Genomic DNA, 14,503 nt, shown 5'->3' on the forward strand with positions numbered 1-14,503 from the left:
CCCTGAGCTGGTCATAAGGGCACTGCAGGCATCACCCACCGTGCACCAGGGGCACCCAGGCTGTGTACTGGAATGGACTCCAGCAGGGGAAGTGGCAACGGTTGAGGCCGTGTCTGTCTTGGTGAGTCCCTTCCTTTAGGTGGGAACATTTAAAAACTAAATGTGATCTGTTTTCCTTAGGAGGGACCAGCCAGCATTAGCTGACCTGATATGGAACCCCTCCATGGAAAAGGATATAGTCCCAGCGTCTCTTCTACCCCACTGCTGCTACCTTCCTCCCCCAGGCACCAGACTCCCTTCCCTGGAGGCTGGGCCTCTACTCTCAACCTGAAGAAATCCCCCAGGTTCTGCCCCCTCCCCAAGAAAGCAACACAGTCCCCCACCCCCAACCCCTATTGCCAGGAGGAGGAGAGGAGGACCAGTGACTTTAGAAAATAATTTAATTGAGAAAACTACAGTAAAGTATATTCTCTTTCACCAGACCATGGATAGGAGGGCAATTCTGCCACGGCCACTTACTAGCTACATGACCCCAGATTAAGTCACTACCTTACCTCTCTTGGATTCAGTTTTCCCTATCTACACAATGGGAGAAAAAATAGCACCTCCCCCACTGGCGATGTGTGCAAAGCCCTTTGGGAAGCTTCAAACGGCACGGAAATGTTAGTTATTGTCACTACAGGACTCTCTCCAGGGCTTGCTTCTGGTGTTTTTAAACCAACCCACAGGAATTATGATGCTGCCTCCCACTGGCCAAGGACTTCCTACTCTCTGGGTGTTGTCATCTCATTCAATCCTTTTAACTGTCCGGCCAGGGGACAAGGGCGGCATATGCCGAGTATCACCCCCATTTCACAGATGGCCAAACTGAAGTCCAAAAGGCCTTGCTGGAGATCGCACAGCCAATCAAGGGCTAGTTCAACTGCATCTGAAACCATTCAGACAGAGACCAAGCAGCCACCTTCAATCGCTGTAGCCCCGAGCACCCCCAAAGCCTATTTCCTTTATCCATGCACTGGATTTGGGGTGGGGAAGTGATGCATTCCGGGCTTAGGAGAGTCTCCCCAATTCCCCACACCGATGCCTTGCTTCCTGGAGATGAGATCCAGTTTTTAAAATCAGTCTGCCACCTCCTGGTCACTTCCTCTACCACCACACACATGCCACTGAGCTGACTTCTCACAGTAAGTAGAGATGAGGTTTCAAGTTTAAAGGATTATTATTTTGTTAAGCCAAGATTGTCTCTGACACAGCTAATACAACTAGCTGTTTGGGAAGGATGCTCTGATTCCAAGGGGAAAGGGGACCCTGAGTGGGGGTCTCAGTGCATACTAACTCTGGCTAATGCCATGGGCACCAGCCAGGAGAGTCCAGAGGGAAGGGTCCAAGGATGAGGATTTAGCACAGAGCTAGGAAGAGTGGCCTTGCTGGGCTTGGCCAGGTTAGTGATGGGCACCATGACCAGGTGTTCTGCAGAGGGCCCACACCCCATTTAGGAAAGCAGATCTGAATGAAACAACAAAACCAGGCCCCTTCTTTAACCTCTGAGAAGGGTTTCTGGGGCAGCAAAGTGAGGTCAGTTTCACTATCCCCAGTCCCTGGGAGGGTCAGTTTGGCCATGGCCAGGGAGTGTGGCCCAGATCATTAGGCCCCAACCAGGCTCCTAAGATCTAAATAAAAGATCTCCAGGTCAAAGGAGAAAAATGTCAAGAGGACAATCACCAGTTGTACATCTCGGCCCTTCTAGTGGGTTTGGGGAGTGAGAGGGGAAAAGAAATGGAGGGGGGGGGAATAATCGAGAAGCCCCCCAGCCATGCTTAGAAATAACTGCCAGAGAACTCAGCCCACTCAGAAAAGAAAGCACCCAGTGTTAGCCCAGGTGGCAGGAGGGGATGGGGTCAGGATTCCAGAACCCTCTTCTTGCAGGGACTCCCCTTAGGGCCTGGCCCTAACTAAGAGTTTACTGTAGGGGGAAAACAGGAATGAGATTAGGAACTCCAGCAGACAGAAGGACCTTGTTGGCCAGAAATGGGGCCCTCATTCCCAGAGTCCCTCCCCCACAGGACCACTCTCTCCAGGATTGTTTGTGCCCTGATCTCCCAGAGGGCCACATTTCTCTGCCCAGCCCCCTCCCCCCTGCCATCCTCCTCAAGGCTTGTATCTGGTGACAGGACTCCAGAGGGCCCACAGAGGATGGGGGACAGGGCTGGCTGTCAGGCCCACAGGTCACTGCAGAGTACAGGCTGTGTGGGAGAGAAGCAAGAAGCAGGAGTGAGCAAGCAGGGCTGGGGGGTCAGGAGCCACTCTGAGGGTCTTCCCGAGGTCCCCACCCTCCCTGGACTGGAGAGAAGGGTGGGCATCTGGCTGCCCCCAGGCTCCCTTTTCCCCAAGCCTCCCCCCCTCACCAGGCCTCTGCTCTGCTCTTTTCCGGCAACAAACTGCCAATACTCACAGCTCCGGACAGACTCAGACAGCCCATCTTTGTCCACTGATGCAGCTTCCCATCGGGTCTCCTTCATCTGGGAGAAAAACACCAAGATGGTGAAAGATGGAGAAATGAGAGAGAATGCAGACACAGCTAATGAGATGGGAAAGATAAAGTAGAACAATGAGGGACCAAGGGAGGAAGACTAGGAGATGGGGAGACACAGATGTGGAGGTAGAGAGCTGAAGACATACACCCAGAAACAGAGAGCAAAAGGGGTGTCCAGCCCCCGATACCTTGATCTGCTCCTTCAGGTACTCTGCTCGCCCCATCAGGGTCTGGATCTGTCAGGGACAGAGGCCACAAGCTCCCTGTGAGCCACAGTCTCCCCCAAACAAGCCAGGGGGCTCCTGCTTGAAGATTTCCCAGAAAAGCCTCCTTGGCCCACCTCAGCCCCAGTGGATCTTTTCCCATCTCTGACCCCCTACAGAAATCCTGCAAGGATTCTGTCAGGAACATACAATCTACTACTGGATGGTGCCCCAATGTTTTTGTTTGTGAATCTCATGGGGAGCAGAGAAGGGAGGGGAGAGAAGAGACTGTTGGCTCCCAGGCCTACCTCGGCATGTAACAGCTCCCGCCTCCTCCCAGCAGGTTCGGCTGCAAAGAGAAGGGCACTTCGTGAGGCCTTGGCCTGGGGCAAAGTAGGGGTGTGGATAAAGCCAGGTAGGCAGTACCCTGTCTCACTCACCTGCTAAAAGCAATAACAGTTCCCCAAGGCTCTGCTGGTACAGGTCCAGGGCATCTCCATCATCCTGGCCTTCCTCCTCCTAGAAGAGAGGTTAGAATCTCTAGGGAGGTCATGGTAGGCAGGGGAGGGGTCCCAGAGAAACACTCCTTACCCTGCCAGCTTCCATGTCCCCATGGGTACTCACCTTGGCCATAGCCACTGAAGCCACCTCCAGGGCAGCCACAAGTCGTGGCTTGTCTCTGGCCATTTCTATAACAACAAGGTCAGGGATTAGGGGACCAAGGGGGACAGAGGGAGAATCTTCCAAACACCTTCAGCTCAAGAAGCCAAGCCCATTAGCTCAACCTGAATCTAACCCAAACATAATCTGGTTCTAAGCTGGATCTTAGGAAGCACCTGGTCCCAGCCCTTGTCCCACTGAAGCCCAGAGAACTTTCTCAAAGGCACAGCCAATAGAAGTGAGGAGAATTTGAACCTAGGTCCTTAGACACTGACTTTACCCTGCATGACACTGGCTCTAAATGCTCTTTTGTCCACACCTTATTTAAATACTTAAGCGTGTATGGACTCTGTGCTATTAGCATTCCCCAATCAGATAACTGACTTCTGTGTCCCCCAGTAGATTGGGGGATTCAGGCTATGGGGAGAGTAATCCAAAGGAACACGGAACCGCTAGGCTGCTTGGTGTGGTCTAGGAGTCAGGAGGCCTGGGTACAATTCTCTAGTCTGATACCCACGAGAGATGGCAGCCAAGTCAATCCCACTGTCAAAGCTTACAAAATGGAGGTTCCAATTCAACAGGTGTTTACTGACTCAGTACCCAATATGTGGGAGGCATTGTGCTGGGCACTGGGTATTCAAAAACAAAACAATTCCTACCCTTGGAGCTTACATTCTACTGAGGAATATACCGGGGCCCCACGTCAATAAACACAAGGGTATTTCAAGAGAGGGAGAGAGGTAACAAATGGTGGGAGAAGGAGAGGCCTCATGTATGACCTGGCACCTGGGCTGGGCTGTGAGGGAAGCTGTGGATTCTATGGGGTGAGAAAGGGAGACAAAAGGGGACCGTTTGTGCAAATCATAGTCACAGAGCTGTGGTGAGGAGAGGAAGCCGTGAAGGCCGCTTTAGCAATGGAAGCCAAGCCGGGGTGGCGGGTGGGCAGGGGTTACCTTTGAGGAGGTCTCGGGCACAGGTGCCCTGCTGCAGAAGGGCCCGGTTGGAGGAGTTAACCAGTGCTTTGAGCTCCTCAGCCCTTGACACATATTGTCCCACCTGCAAGAAGGTGAAGGATCAGACGGGCCCCAGTGGTGGGATGGGAGGCGGGAGGAGTCTGTCTTCTCTAGGAACTTTCTTCTTCCAATCCTCCCCCCAGCATATGACATCCCCCTTCACACACACAGACACCACCCAAGGGTTAGAAGCTCCATCCCTGGGCCGGTGTTTCTTGGCTCAGGAGGAGGAAGGTGCCATGGTCCTCTCTGAAGGTCCCAGCGTGGGAAGAGTAAACATCCCAAGAATACTTATCGACAAAGCACATCCCTCTTGCTTAGGCCTATGTTACTGAGGAGGAGACTGAGGCCCAGAGAAGGCCATTCTCTATGGATTCCTGGGGATGGGGATGATCTGAGATTGCTACAGAGGGTGCAGGGTGCCATTGCGAATTCACTTCCCCCAGGGCTCTCACTGACCTTGGCCTTGATCGCCTCCTTACGCCTGGCATCCACTTCATCTGAGAAAGGAATGGGGGTGAGGAGGTCACCTAGGGGATCTTCAGGGCTCTTAGTCCCCCAGAAGGCCCCAGACACCAAGTCCTAGAGCATGTGAGCAGGGCGAACCATTTCTTCAGCCTCCTCCTGCCTGCCCTGAATGATCTATAGGGAATCCTCTGGTTCAGCTGCTTCCCTGGCTCTAGCTGGGCCTCGGTGCTGGCTACCCTTTCCAGTAGGAATCCTGGGCCACCCCCAATCTCCCACCATCTCTATGGCCAGGAAGTTCTTCCTTATATCTAACCTAAATCCCTTCTGCTTCAGTGTTAGCCCACACAGGCTTGCGGGGAGGGAGCTGGGCTTTTGGGACTCTTGGGAAAAGATGGGGCTGGGTCCTGGGGGCTACTCACAGTGTAAGGCTGGAATAAAGTAGTCTAGAGCTTTGCAGTAGAGAGACAGGGCAGATGAGATATCTCCTTCCTGGTCCTTCTTCACAGCATCCACAACCAGAGCAGTCTAAGAGGGGATGGGGGCAGAAGTGCAGGGGAGGCAGGGGCCCTTAGATGCCCAAGGCCTCGAACCACCATCTCCTCCCTGCCCAGGGCCTCCCTACCCCCACTCACCGCCTGCTCTAGGCTCCGCCCACTTGGCATATGCTCAAGGTCTACAAAGGGGTGACTGAAGAAGTCCTTGAAAGAGATGCGCCTGTCAGGGTCCCGCTCCAGGAGCCGCTGGAGGAGGTCTCGGCAATTTCGGGAGAGCTGGGGTCGAGTGGGAAGCTGCGGAGATGTGGATCTCGGTGAGCTGGGGGGCCAGGGAGGAGCGGGATGGAGGGTGTGGGAAAGAGACCCTCTAGGCATTGGTGCAGGGCTCCATCTCTGCCCTAACACCCTTGAGAGGTGGCCAGGACCATGGGATCCAAGATCTCACAGGCCACCGACCACATTTTATAGCTGAGGACGTCAAGGCCCCCGGGAGGCAAAGCAACCCCACCCAAGGTCACACAGAGGGGAGAACCATCATCCCCACTTGACCAAAGAGGAAACTGAGGCAGGTGATGGAGCAGCCCCTGGCAGAGTCAGAACAAGAACCCAGGTGGGCTTCCCAGCCTGGGAGTCATCCATGCTCCCTGGCTGCCCGGCACCCTACCCCCAACCCCCACCACTCCCCATGCTTCCCTCAGGATCTCATATCACCCTGCTGCTTGGGCCCTGGCCCTACCTCTATGACTCGGTTGCTACGGATCTTCTCCTCCAGCTCTGTGAATGACTTGGAGGCGAAAGGTGGCTGGCCGAAAAGGGCCTCTGGTTCACCGGAGGGGGAGTGCAAGGGAGAGAGAGAGGGATGATGGGGAGCAGTCAGTGCTAGACCCCAAGGGGAGAGGTCACAAGCCCTACAGGTCCCAATGGGGAGAGAGGAAGGAGAGGTTGGGGAAGGTTCACTAAGTCCCTTCCCCACATATTCCTAGGAGACGCTATAGAGAAAAAAGTGATAGGCCCTCTCACAGAGGGGGAAAAACTGAGGTCCTAGGCAAGCCAACTTAGAAGTCCCATCTCTCACTTCCTGGGCCCTCCCTTCCTTGCTGGGCCAACACATGATAAGAGGCAGCCAAAACTGCAAGTTAAGACAAGCGGATGTCCTCCCAGGTCTAAGCAATAGGCATCTGGGATGTCCCGAGCAGCCAGCCGGCTCTAGCTTGAACAGAGATCAACAACAGGCACTGATCAAGGACCTACTATGTGCCAGGCACTGGAGATACAGAAGCAAAAATGAAGCAGTGCCTGCCCACAGGGTGTTTACATTCTATGGAACAGAGAATCCATTTTTTCCTCATTTCCATGGACTTGGACCTGGGATGGACTTGGGATTCCAGTTTTTCTGGGGAAGATGGGAGTGGAATCCTTCTGTCAAAAGGAAGCACTTTCTGAGCACTGGGCTGAGAATCAGAGCATCTTAGAGAAGGAAAGGCTGTGAGCCAACAACTAACATTTTCTCATCACATTTTCTAAATTTAAAAACTGAGCAAAGGGAAGTGACTTTCCTAGGGTCACACAGCAAGTAAGTCTAAGCCAAGACTAGAACCCAGAGCTCCAGCTCAGGGCTCTCTCTAACACAACAATCCTTCCTTTTCTTTCTATGGCCTGATTGCCTAAGACCTTCTTCTCATCTTCCTGGACATATGGGATAGTGGGGAGGGGCTAGAGGAAGGGGAAAGGGGAGGGGGGAAGTAGGACTCAAGAAGGCCCTGATGAAGCAGGGCGTGGGATCAGCCTGGCTCCACCTGGAAGGAGGCTCCCTTACCATACAGGATGACTCCAACAGACCAGAGGTCCACCCGGGCGTCGTACTGCCGCCGACACACCATCTCGGGGGCCATGTAGAGCGGGGACCCTCGGAGCACGTGTTTCTCATCCCATGGGGACATGTGCTGTGCAAAGCCAAAGTCTGTGTGGGGGAGAAGCCCAGGCCAGAGTGAGGGCCAATTCTTGGGGGATGACTGGAGAGGGTGCACCATGTGCTCACCACCTCACCTCACCCAAGCCCTGCCCCCCCCCAGCTGACAGTGTTTGTGAGGCTGATAACACAAGGCTCTCCATAATCTGGTGTTATCCATCCACTCCAATATTATGTCCTATAGCCCCCCTCCACTGACCCTCTGTACACAAAGGCTCATTTCTGCCACCTAAGGATGCCTGCTCCTCTCCATCTACATCAATCCTCTCTCTTTCCAGGACCAGCTCACATCTCACTTCCTCCAGGAAGACTTCCCTGACCACTGCAGCCCATAGGGATTGCTCCTTTCCCTGATTTAGGGTTGAGGGTTGTAATTCTAGAGGTGGAAGTCATCATGTCCATTCTATTCCATAACCATTTATTGGGATCGCTCCATAAACACACACATGGAATCCACATTGGACCTCATTCTGTCCTTTATTCCATGCCTTCCTCTCATTGTTCTACCCAGATGTTGTCTTGACAACAGACCCTCAAGGATCAGTCTGTGGCCAGGATTAGGGTCAGCCTTTGGCCAGGATTAGGGTCAGTCTGTGGCCAGAATTAGGAGTCAGCCTGTGGTCAGGATTAGGGTTAGCCTGTGGCCAGGATTAGGAGTCAGCCTGTGGTCAGGATTAGGGTCAGCCTGTGGCCAGGATTAGGGTCAGCCTGTGGCCAGGATTAGGGGTCAGTCTGTGGCCAGGATTAGGGTCAGCCTGTGGCCAGGAGTAGGAGTCAGTCTGTGGCCAGGATTAGGGTCAGCCTGTGGCCAGGATTAGGCGTCAGTCTGTGGCCAGGATTAGGGTCAGCCTGTGGCCAGGATTAGGAGTCAGCCTGTGGCCAGGATTAGGGGTCAGTCTGTGGCCAGGATTAGGGTCAGCCTGTGGCCAGGAGTAGGAGTCAGTCTGTGGCCAGGATTAGGGTCAGCCTGTGGCCAGGATTAGGGTCAGCCTGTGGCCAGGATTAGGAGTCAGCCTGTGGCCAGGATTAGGGTCAGCCTGTGGTCAGGATTAGGGTCAGCCTGTGGCCAGGATTAGGGTCAGCCTGTGGTCAGGATTAGGGTCAGCCTGTGGCCAGGATTAGGGTCAGCCTGTGGTCAGGATTAGGGTCAGCCTGTGGCCAGGATTAGGGTCAGCCTGTGGCCAGGATTGGGAGTCAGCCTGTGGCCAGGATTAGGGTCAGCCTGTGGCCAGGATTAGGGTCAGCCTGTGGCCAGGATTGGGAGTCAGCCTGTGGCCAGGATTAGGGTCAGCCTGTGGCCAGGAGTGGGAGTCAGTCTGTGGCCAGGGTTAGTGGTCAATCTGTGGCCAGGATTAGGGTCAGCCTGTGGCCAGGATTAGGGGTCAGTCTGTGGCCAGGATTAGGAGTCAGTCTGTGGCCAGGATTAGGGGTCAGTCTGTGGCCAGGATTAGGGGTCAGTCTGTGGCCAGGATTGGGAGTCAGCCTGTGGCCAGGATTAGGGTCAGCCTGTGGCCAGGATTAGGGGTCAGTCTGTGGCCAGGATTAGGAGTCAGTCTGTGGCCAGGATTAGGGGTCAGTCTGAGGCCAGGATTGGGAGTCAGTCTGTGGCCAGGATTAGGGTCAGCCTGTGGCCAGGAGTAGGAGTCAGTCTGTGGCCAGGATTGGGAGTCAGCCTGTGGCCAGGATTGGGAGTCAGCCTGTGGCCAGGATTAGGGTCAGCCTGTGGCCAGGAGTAGGAGTCAGTCTGTGGCCAGGATTGGGAGTCAGTCTGTGTCAAAGGATATGAACAAGTAGTTTTTGGATAAAGAAGTCATGAAAAAATACTCTGAATTACTGATTAGAGAAAAGCAAATTAAAATAACTTTGAGATATCATCTCACACCTGTCAGATTGGCTAAAGTGATAGAAGGGGGAAATCACAAGTGTGGAAATATTGGGACACTAATACACTGTTAGTGGAACTATGAACTCATCCAACCATTTTGGAGAGTAACTGTACACCCTCTGACCCAGCAATACCACTATTAGGGCTATTTTCCAAGGTGATCAGGGGAAAAGAACCTATATGTTCTAAAACATTTATAGGAACTCTCTTTGTGGTGGCAAAGAGCTGGAAATTGAAGGGATGCCCATCAATTGGGGAATGGCTGAACAAACAGCGGTGTGTGACTGTGATGAAACACTACTGTGCTGTAAGATAAGGTCAGAAGGTTGATCTTAGAAAAACATGGAAAGACTTGCATGAAATAATGAAGAGTGAAATGAGCAGAACCAAGAGAACGTCACACAAGTAACAGCAATATTATTCAAAGAATAACTGTGGACAACTAAGTTATTCTGAGTATTCTAAATATTCAGATTAACTACAAAGGAAAGATCTATGAAGGAAGATACTGTCCGCCTCCAGAGAAAGAACTCATAAACAGAAGTATGCATAGCATGGTTTTACATATATACATGTGTGTGTATATGTGTATATGTATGTATATATGTACACACACACATACATATATATTCATGTCAAATGGTGGCCTTCTCTAGTGCAGGGTGGGGAGAGAGGGAGTTAGTTTGAAATTTAAAATATAAAAAAATTAAATGAAATTTTTAAAAAGCTTAAAAGAGTAGGCTGTGGTCAGAGTAAGAGGTCAGTCTGTAGTCAAGGGTGGGGACTATGTCTTCTTCTCATTTTCCTCACATCACTGACCAGGCACAGGCATGGGCACCCTGTCCCCTTGGGCAGGATGGACCAGGCAGGTCTAGAGGCCTAGACACAGTCTCAGCCCTCAGAGTGGGGCCCAGAGCCTCAGACACCCTGAAGCAGGCAGAAAGATTCCCCACCAGGTCAAGGCTGAAATGAGTAAGACTCACAGACTGAGAACTGGAAGAGAATGCAGAGACCTTCAGATCCAGCCCCCTCCCTCTGTAGACACCAGAGCCCACCAAGGGAAAGTGATTCCTCTAAGAGCCACACAGGGAAGAAGGGGCAGAGCTGAGATTCAAACCCAGGGCTTCTCACTCCAGATCCAGGGGCCTTTCCACTGCATCCACAATCCACAACATCTGGCTGGAGTCTCCTGAGGTCGGGATTCCCATTGGGGCCAGTGAACTGACCACAGAGAAAAGCTATCATCTCCATGCCTGAGAATGATCTCAAATCCTCCTCATGGACTGAACTCTAATCCTAGCCTCATACTGACCCTTAACCCCAGCCACAGACTAACCCTTAACCTTGGCCACAGAATGACCCCTAATCGTCCACACAGACTAATCTTTAACCCTAGTCACTGACTGACCCCTAACCCCAGACAGAGCCTGATCTCTAACCCTGGACAATCAACTCCCTTATAATTGTTCCCAAGGAAGCCCAGGTGAGAGGGTGTGTGGATGCCTCCTCAGGGCTGCCCATCCCCACAGGTGAAGGCTCATCTTCTGCTACAATGAAGGGAGGGAAGAAATGGGGAAGGGAGGGGAGGGAGGGGGAGGAGAGGAGAGGGGAGGGAAGAAGAGGAGAGGGAAAAGGAAGGGAAAGGAGAGGCCATCCTTCCCTGCCCCCCAGGAGCTCACCTGCCAGTTTGAGGTGAGGCTTCTCCAGGGAGCTCAGCAGGATGTTCTGGGGCTTCAGATCCAGGTGAGAGATATTACGATCATGCAGAAACTGAAGGGCACTGGCTGAGGATTAGAAAGTGGGAGGCAAAGGAGTAAATTGTACAGGGTCTCCCTGTGCTTGCAGACTTAGGCCCTTCCCCCTTCACAAGCTTCCTGCTGCCCACAGTCCTGGAGGGGAGACTAGAGCAGACAAACAGAGTGCAAGAGGACCTTGGATCTCCAGTAAAGCCTGGGCCAGAACAAGGTCTCCTCCCTGACAGCCGGGCTCCCATCTTGTCACTCGAGGCCTTCTCCAATGCCCCTGTCCAGTCTTTCTTATCTCCCACTGTGCCACCCTCCCCATCTAAAGGCCCTGACCCAACCGTGCCAGGCTCTTCGCTACCTGACATTCTAAGGGCCCTGGTTCAGGCCATCTCCACCAGCGATCGCCTCTCCTTCCTCCTCCCCAAATCCGACCCCTCCAAAGCCTTTACCCAACTGCTGCAGGAAGATGCGAGCCACCTTCTCGGGCAGGATCCGGCGGGTCCGAATGAAGCGGGACAGATCGCCCCCGGCACAGAATTCCATGATGAGGTAGATGTTGTCATTGTCCCACTGGGGAGGACACAGCATTAATCACAACAGCAACAGTTAGCATTTATCTTTCCCTGAAAGGGTGGCAAAGCGCTTTACATACACTGCCTCACTTGATCCTCCCAACAACCCACAATTATCACCTCTGTTCTACAAATGGCAAAACTGAGCCATAGACATGTTCAGTGATTTATAACACCAATAGCAAGTATTTGAGGTAGGACTTGAATGTCTTCCTGACTCTGAGTCCAAGGCTTTATCTACAACTAGGGACAGTGAAGTGGCACAGAGCATAAAGCGCTGGAGCTGGAATCAGAAAAGCTCCGAGTTCAAATCCAGCCTTAGACACTCACTGGCTGCATGACCCTGGGCCAGTTACTTAATCTCTGCCTATCTCAGTTTGCTCACCTATAAAACAGGGATAACGAGAGGACACAACAATAGCTGTTATTATCAGTATGGCCGTCATCTCTCTAGTGCCTACTCTGTGCCAGGCACTGTGCTAAGTAAGCACTTTACCACTATTATCTCATTTTCAGCACTATAGCACAGTGCCTGGCACAGATGGGGCACTACAGAGATGGCAGCTATAATAATAATACGCCCAATAAAAATGCCTGTTCGGGCAGCTGGGTGGCTCAGTGAATAGAGCACCAGCCCTGGAGTCAGGAGGACCTGAGTTCAAATTCGGCCTCAGAGACTGGACACTAGCTGTGTGACCTTGGGGAAGTCAACCCCAATTGTCTTGCCTTCCCCCTTCCAAAAAAATGCCTGCTCCCTATGTCACCCAGCGATCTCAGATGGGGCCACCCTTGCTCCCTGCCTCCCCTCTCCCCCTCGATCCGCAGACCTGGAAGTCCTTCAGTTCCACGATGTGGGGGTGCCGGATAGCCTTGAGGATCTCGATTTCCGTCAGCAGGTTTTCCACCGAGGCCTTGTTCAGGCTCTTCTTGCTCACACACTTGATGGCTACCACCTCCCGGGTATCTTTCTAGAGACAGGCCGGGAGATATAGGCAAACCTGCCCTGATTGGTGGGGGGGGGGGGGGGGCAGCCCCTGGGACAGAGAGACCTGCCCAGCTTCCCTTCATCCCGTGCTCGGGGTCATCGGACCAGGGAGGGCCAGAGACCAGGCTCCAAAGACAGGGAACCACCTCCTCAGCCCTGACCCATTCAGCTTACCTTATTATCTCAATTCAGTTACCAGCATTTTTAAAGCACCTACTATGTATCAGGCACCATGCTCAGCACTGGGCAATATGAAGGCAAAAACTAACAAGTCCTACCCTCAGAAGCTTATGTTCTGTTGGGGGGAGGGAGGGAGACGACAAGCACACAGGAAAGAGATACAAACTTTTTACCAAAAAAGGAACATTTCATTCATCTCATTTTACATAGGCAAAGCACCAGCTACCAGGAAAATCAGGAAAGGCTTTTGGTATGAGGGACCTTTGAACTGAGCCTTGAAAGAAGCTGGAAATTATAATAATTAGCAATAATGATCATAGTTATAGCGCTGACTATGTGCCAAGCACTGTGTTAAGTACTTTACAAATATTATCTCATTTGCTCCTCACAACAACCTTGGGAGGTAGGTGCTGTTATTATCCCCACTTTACAGATTGGGAAACTGAGGCAAACAGGTTAAGTGACTTGCCCAAGGTCACTCAGCTAGTGACTACAGGTTGGATTTCTAAAAGGCAAAGATGAGGAGGAGGGGAATTCCAGACACAGGGAGCAGCCTGGGAAAAGGGCACCGAGATGGGAGATACTGAACATGGCATATAGGAAATACAAGTAAGCCAGTTCAGCCGGAATATAGATTGTGCATGACGGGGCGTACGGATTGGGAAGGGCTTTGAATGACAAACTCAGGAGTCTGAACTAGTAGTAATAGACCCCCCTGTGATGAAAGCCACGGTTACACAGAGCCTATGTATCTGAGAGGTGGAACTGGGGACCTCCTACCCTGACATCTGGACAAGCTGCCTGGCTTCTTCTGGAAGACCCCTAGGGAGGGGGAACGCACACCTTCTACTTTGGACAGCTCCTTAAGCACGACTCAACAGTCGGGCAGAACCGACCGGCCGAGTGGGATCGGGGTGGAATGGTTTATCGTCGTTATTAACGAGCAGACGGTTTGGGTGGGATAGTGTATCACCCTTATTACCGATGGCTCAGCTCAGGAGTCCTCTCCTAGGAGAAGCCTTCCCTGGCCTCCCTCGCTAATAGGGCTCCCTAAAGTGTCTTCATTGTTCATCCGTGTGCACGTGGGATTCCACCCCGGAGAATGGAAGCTCCTGGAGGGCAGGGAGGGATGCTTCCTTGCTCTTTGCCTCGGTACCCCCCGCTCCTGGGGCTCAGGGAATGGGATGGGAATGACAGCGAGGAGGAAAGCCGCCAAGCGTTTCATAACCCACACCTGGGAGGTTAAAAACCCAAAGCGGCCAGGCCGGGCGGGGCCGGGTAGCGCGGGAGTCCGGGGGATCCAAGGGTCCGAGTCAAGCGGGGCCGGCGGAGCGCCCCTCTTCCAGCCCTCCCCCGCTTCCAGGGCAGCTCCGGGGCTGGGGGCGGGGGCCCCTCTCCCCCTCGGTTTCGCTTCTCGGAGTGGGCCGCTCCGGGGGCCAGGCTTTCCCGGCCCGGGATGGGGGGGCCGAGGCGTACCCCACGCCGGGCACCAGGAAGCCTGGGGCTGGTCCGGGCTCTCCCCTTCTTCCAGGGCCCCTCCCCGCGCGCCCCCGCTCCCGCGCGCCCCCCGCCCCCCACCTTGCCGTAGGCCTTGTACACCGTGGCGTACGTGCCGCTGCCCAGCCGCTCGGTGAGGATGAAGCCGTCGAGGCGCGGGGGCGCCCAGCCGGGCCCCGCCATGGTGGTCGCGGCCCCGGCCCGGCCCGGCCCCGGCCCCGGCCCCCGCCGTGGGCGGCGCTCCGCAGCGCAGGCTTGGCCGCCGCTTCCTGGTTGCGGGCCCGGCTCCGCGCTGCCCC

The 14,503-nt window shown here is 53.6% G+C and overlaps 1 protein-coding gene across 2 annotated transcripts; it reads right to left on the reverse strand.

The window, feature by feature from the left end:
* Window positions 1-422: 422 nt before the first annotated feature.
* On the reverse strand, window positions 423-14,442 carry ULK3 (unc-51 like kinase 3). Of its 2 annotated transcripts, none has more exons than XM_036734484.1 (16): window positions 14,286-14,442; window positions 12,370-12,510; window positions 11,420-11,540; window positions 10,905-11,009; window positions 7,188-7,331; window positions 6,108-6,190; window positions 5,510-5,665; window positions 5,297-5,402; window positions 4,869-4,909; window positions 4,350-4,452; window positions 3,361-3,425; window positions 3,177-3,255; window positions 3,045-3,085; window positions 2,722-2,769; window positions 2,453-2,519; window positions 423-2,243 (listed from the first exon to the last, which is right to left on the reverse strand). In XM_036734484.1, exons 1-16 carry the CDS (start codon window positions 14,385-14,387, stop codon window positions 2,227-2,229), a joined length of 1,419 nt encoding a protein of 472 aa, XP_036590379.1. In that variant the 5' UTR covers window positions 14,388-14,442; the 3' UTR covers window positions 423-2,226. The 2 variants fall into 2 exon arrangements, with proteins under 2 accessions (XP_036590379.1, XP_036590378.1); XM_036734483.1 differs by having other exon boundaries at window positions 4,869-4,939; window positions 14,286-14,423.
* Between the last annotated feature and the right edge of the window lie 61 nt (window positions 14,443-14,503).

Source organism: Trichosurus vulpecula, chromosome 8, assembly GCF_011100635.1.
Source record: "Trichosurus vulpecula isolate mTriVul1 chromosome 8, mTriVul1.pri, whole genome shotgun sequence".
In the NCBI taxonomy this organism is placed as follows: Eukaryota; Metazoa; Chordata; class Mammalia; order Diprotodontia; family Phalangeridae; genus Trichosurus; species Trichosurus vulpecula.

What these genes read in the sequence shown, in the direction of transcription:
- ULK3 (XM_036734483.1), bottom strand. Translation starts at nt 14,387, where the DNA reads ATGGCGGGGCCCGGCTGGGCGCCCCCGCGCCTCGACGGCTTCATCCTC. An exon ending in TGGAACTGAAGGACTTCCAG is followed by an intron (nt 11,541 to 12,369) that starts GTCTGCGGATCG and finishes TGTCCTCCCCAG; the next exon opens with TGGGACAATGACAACATCTA. An exon ending in AGGAGGCGATCAAGGCCAAG is followed by an intron (nt 4,453 to 4,868) that starts GTCAGTGAGAGC and finishes ACCTTCTTGCAG; the next exon opens with GTGGGACAATATGTGTCAAG.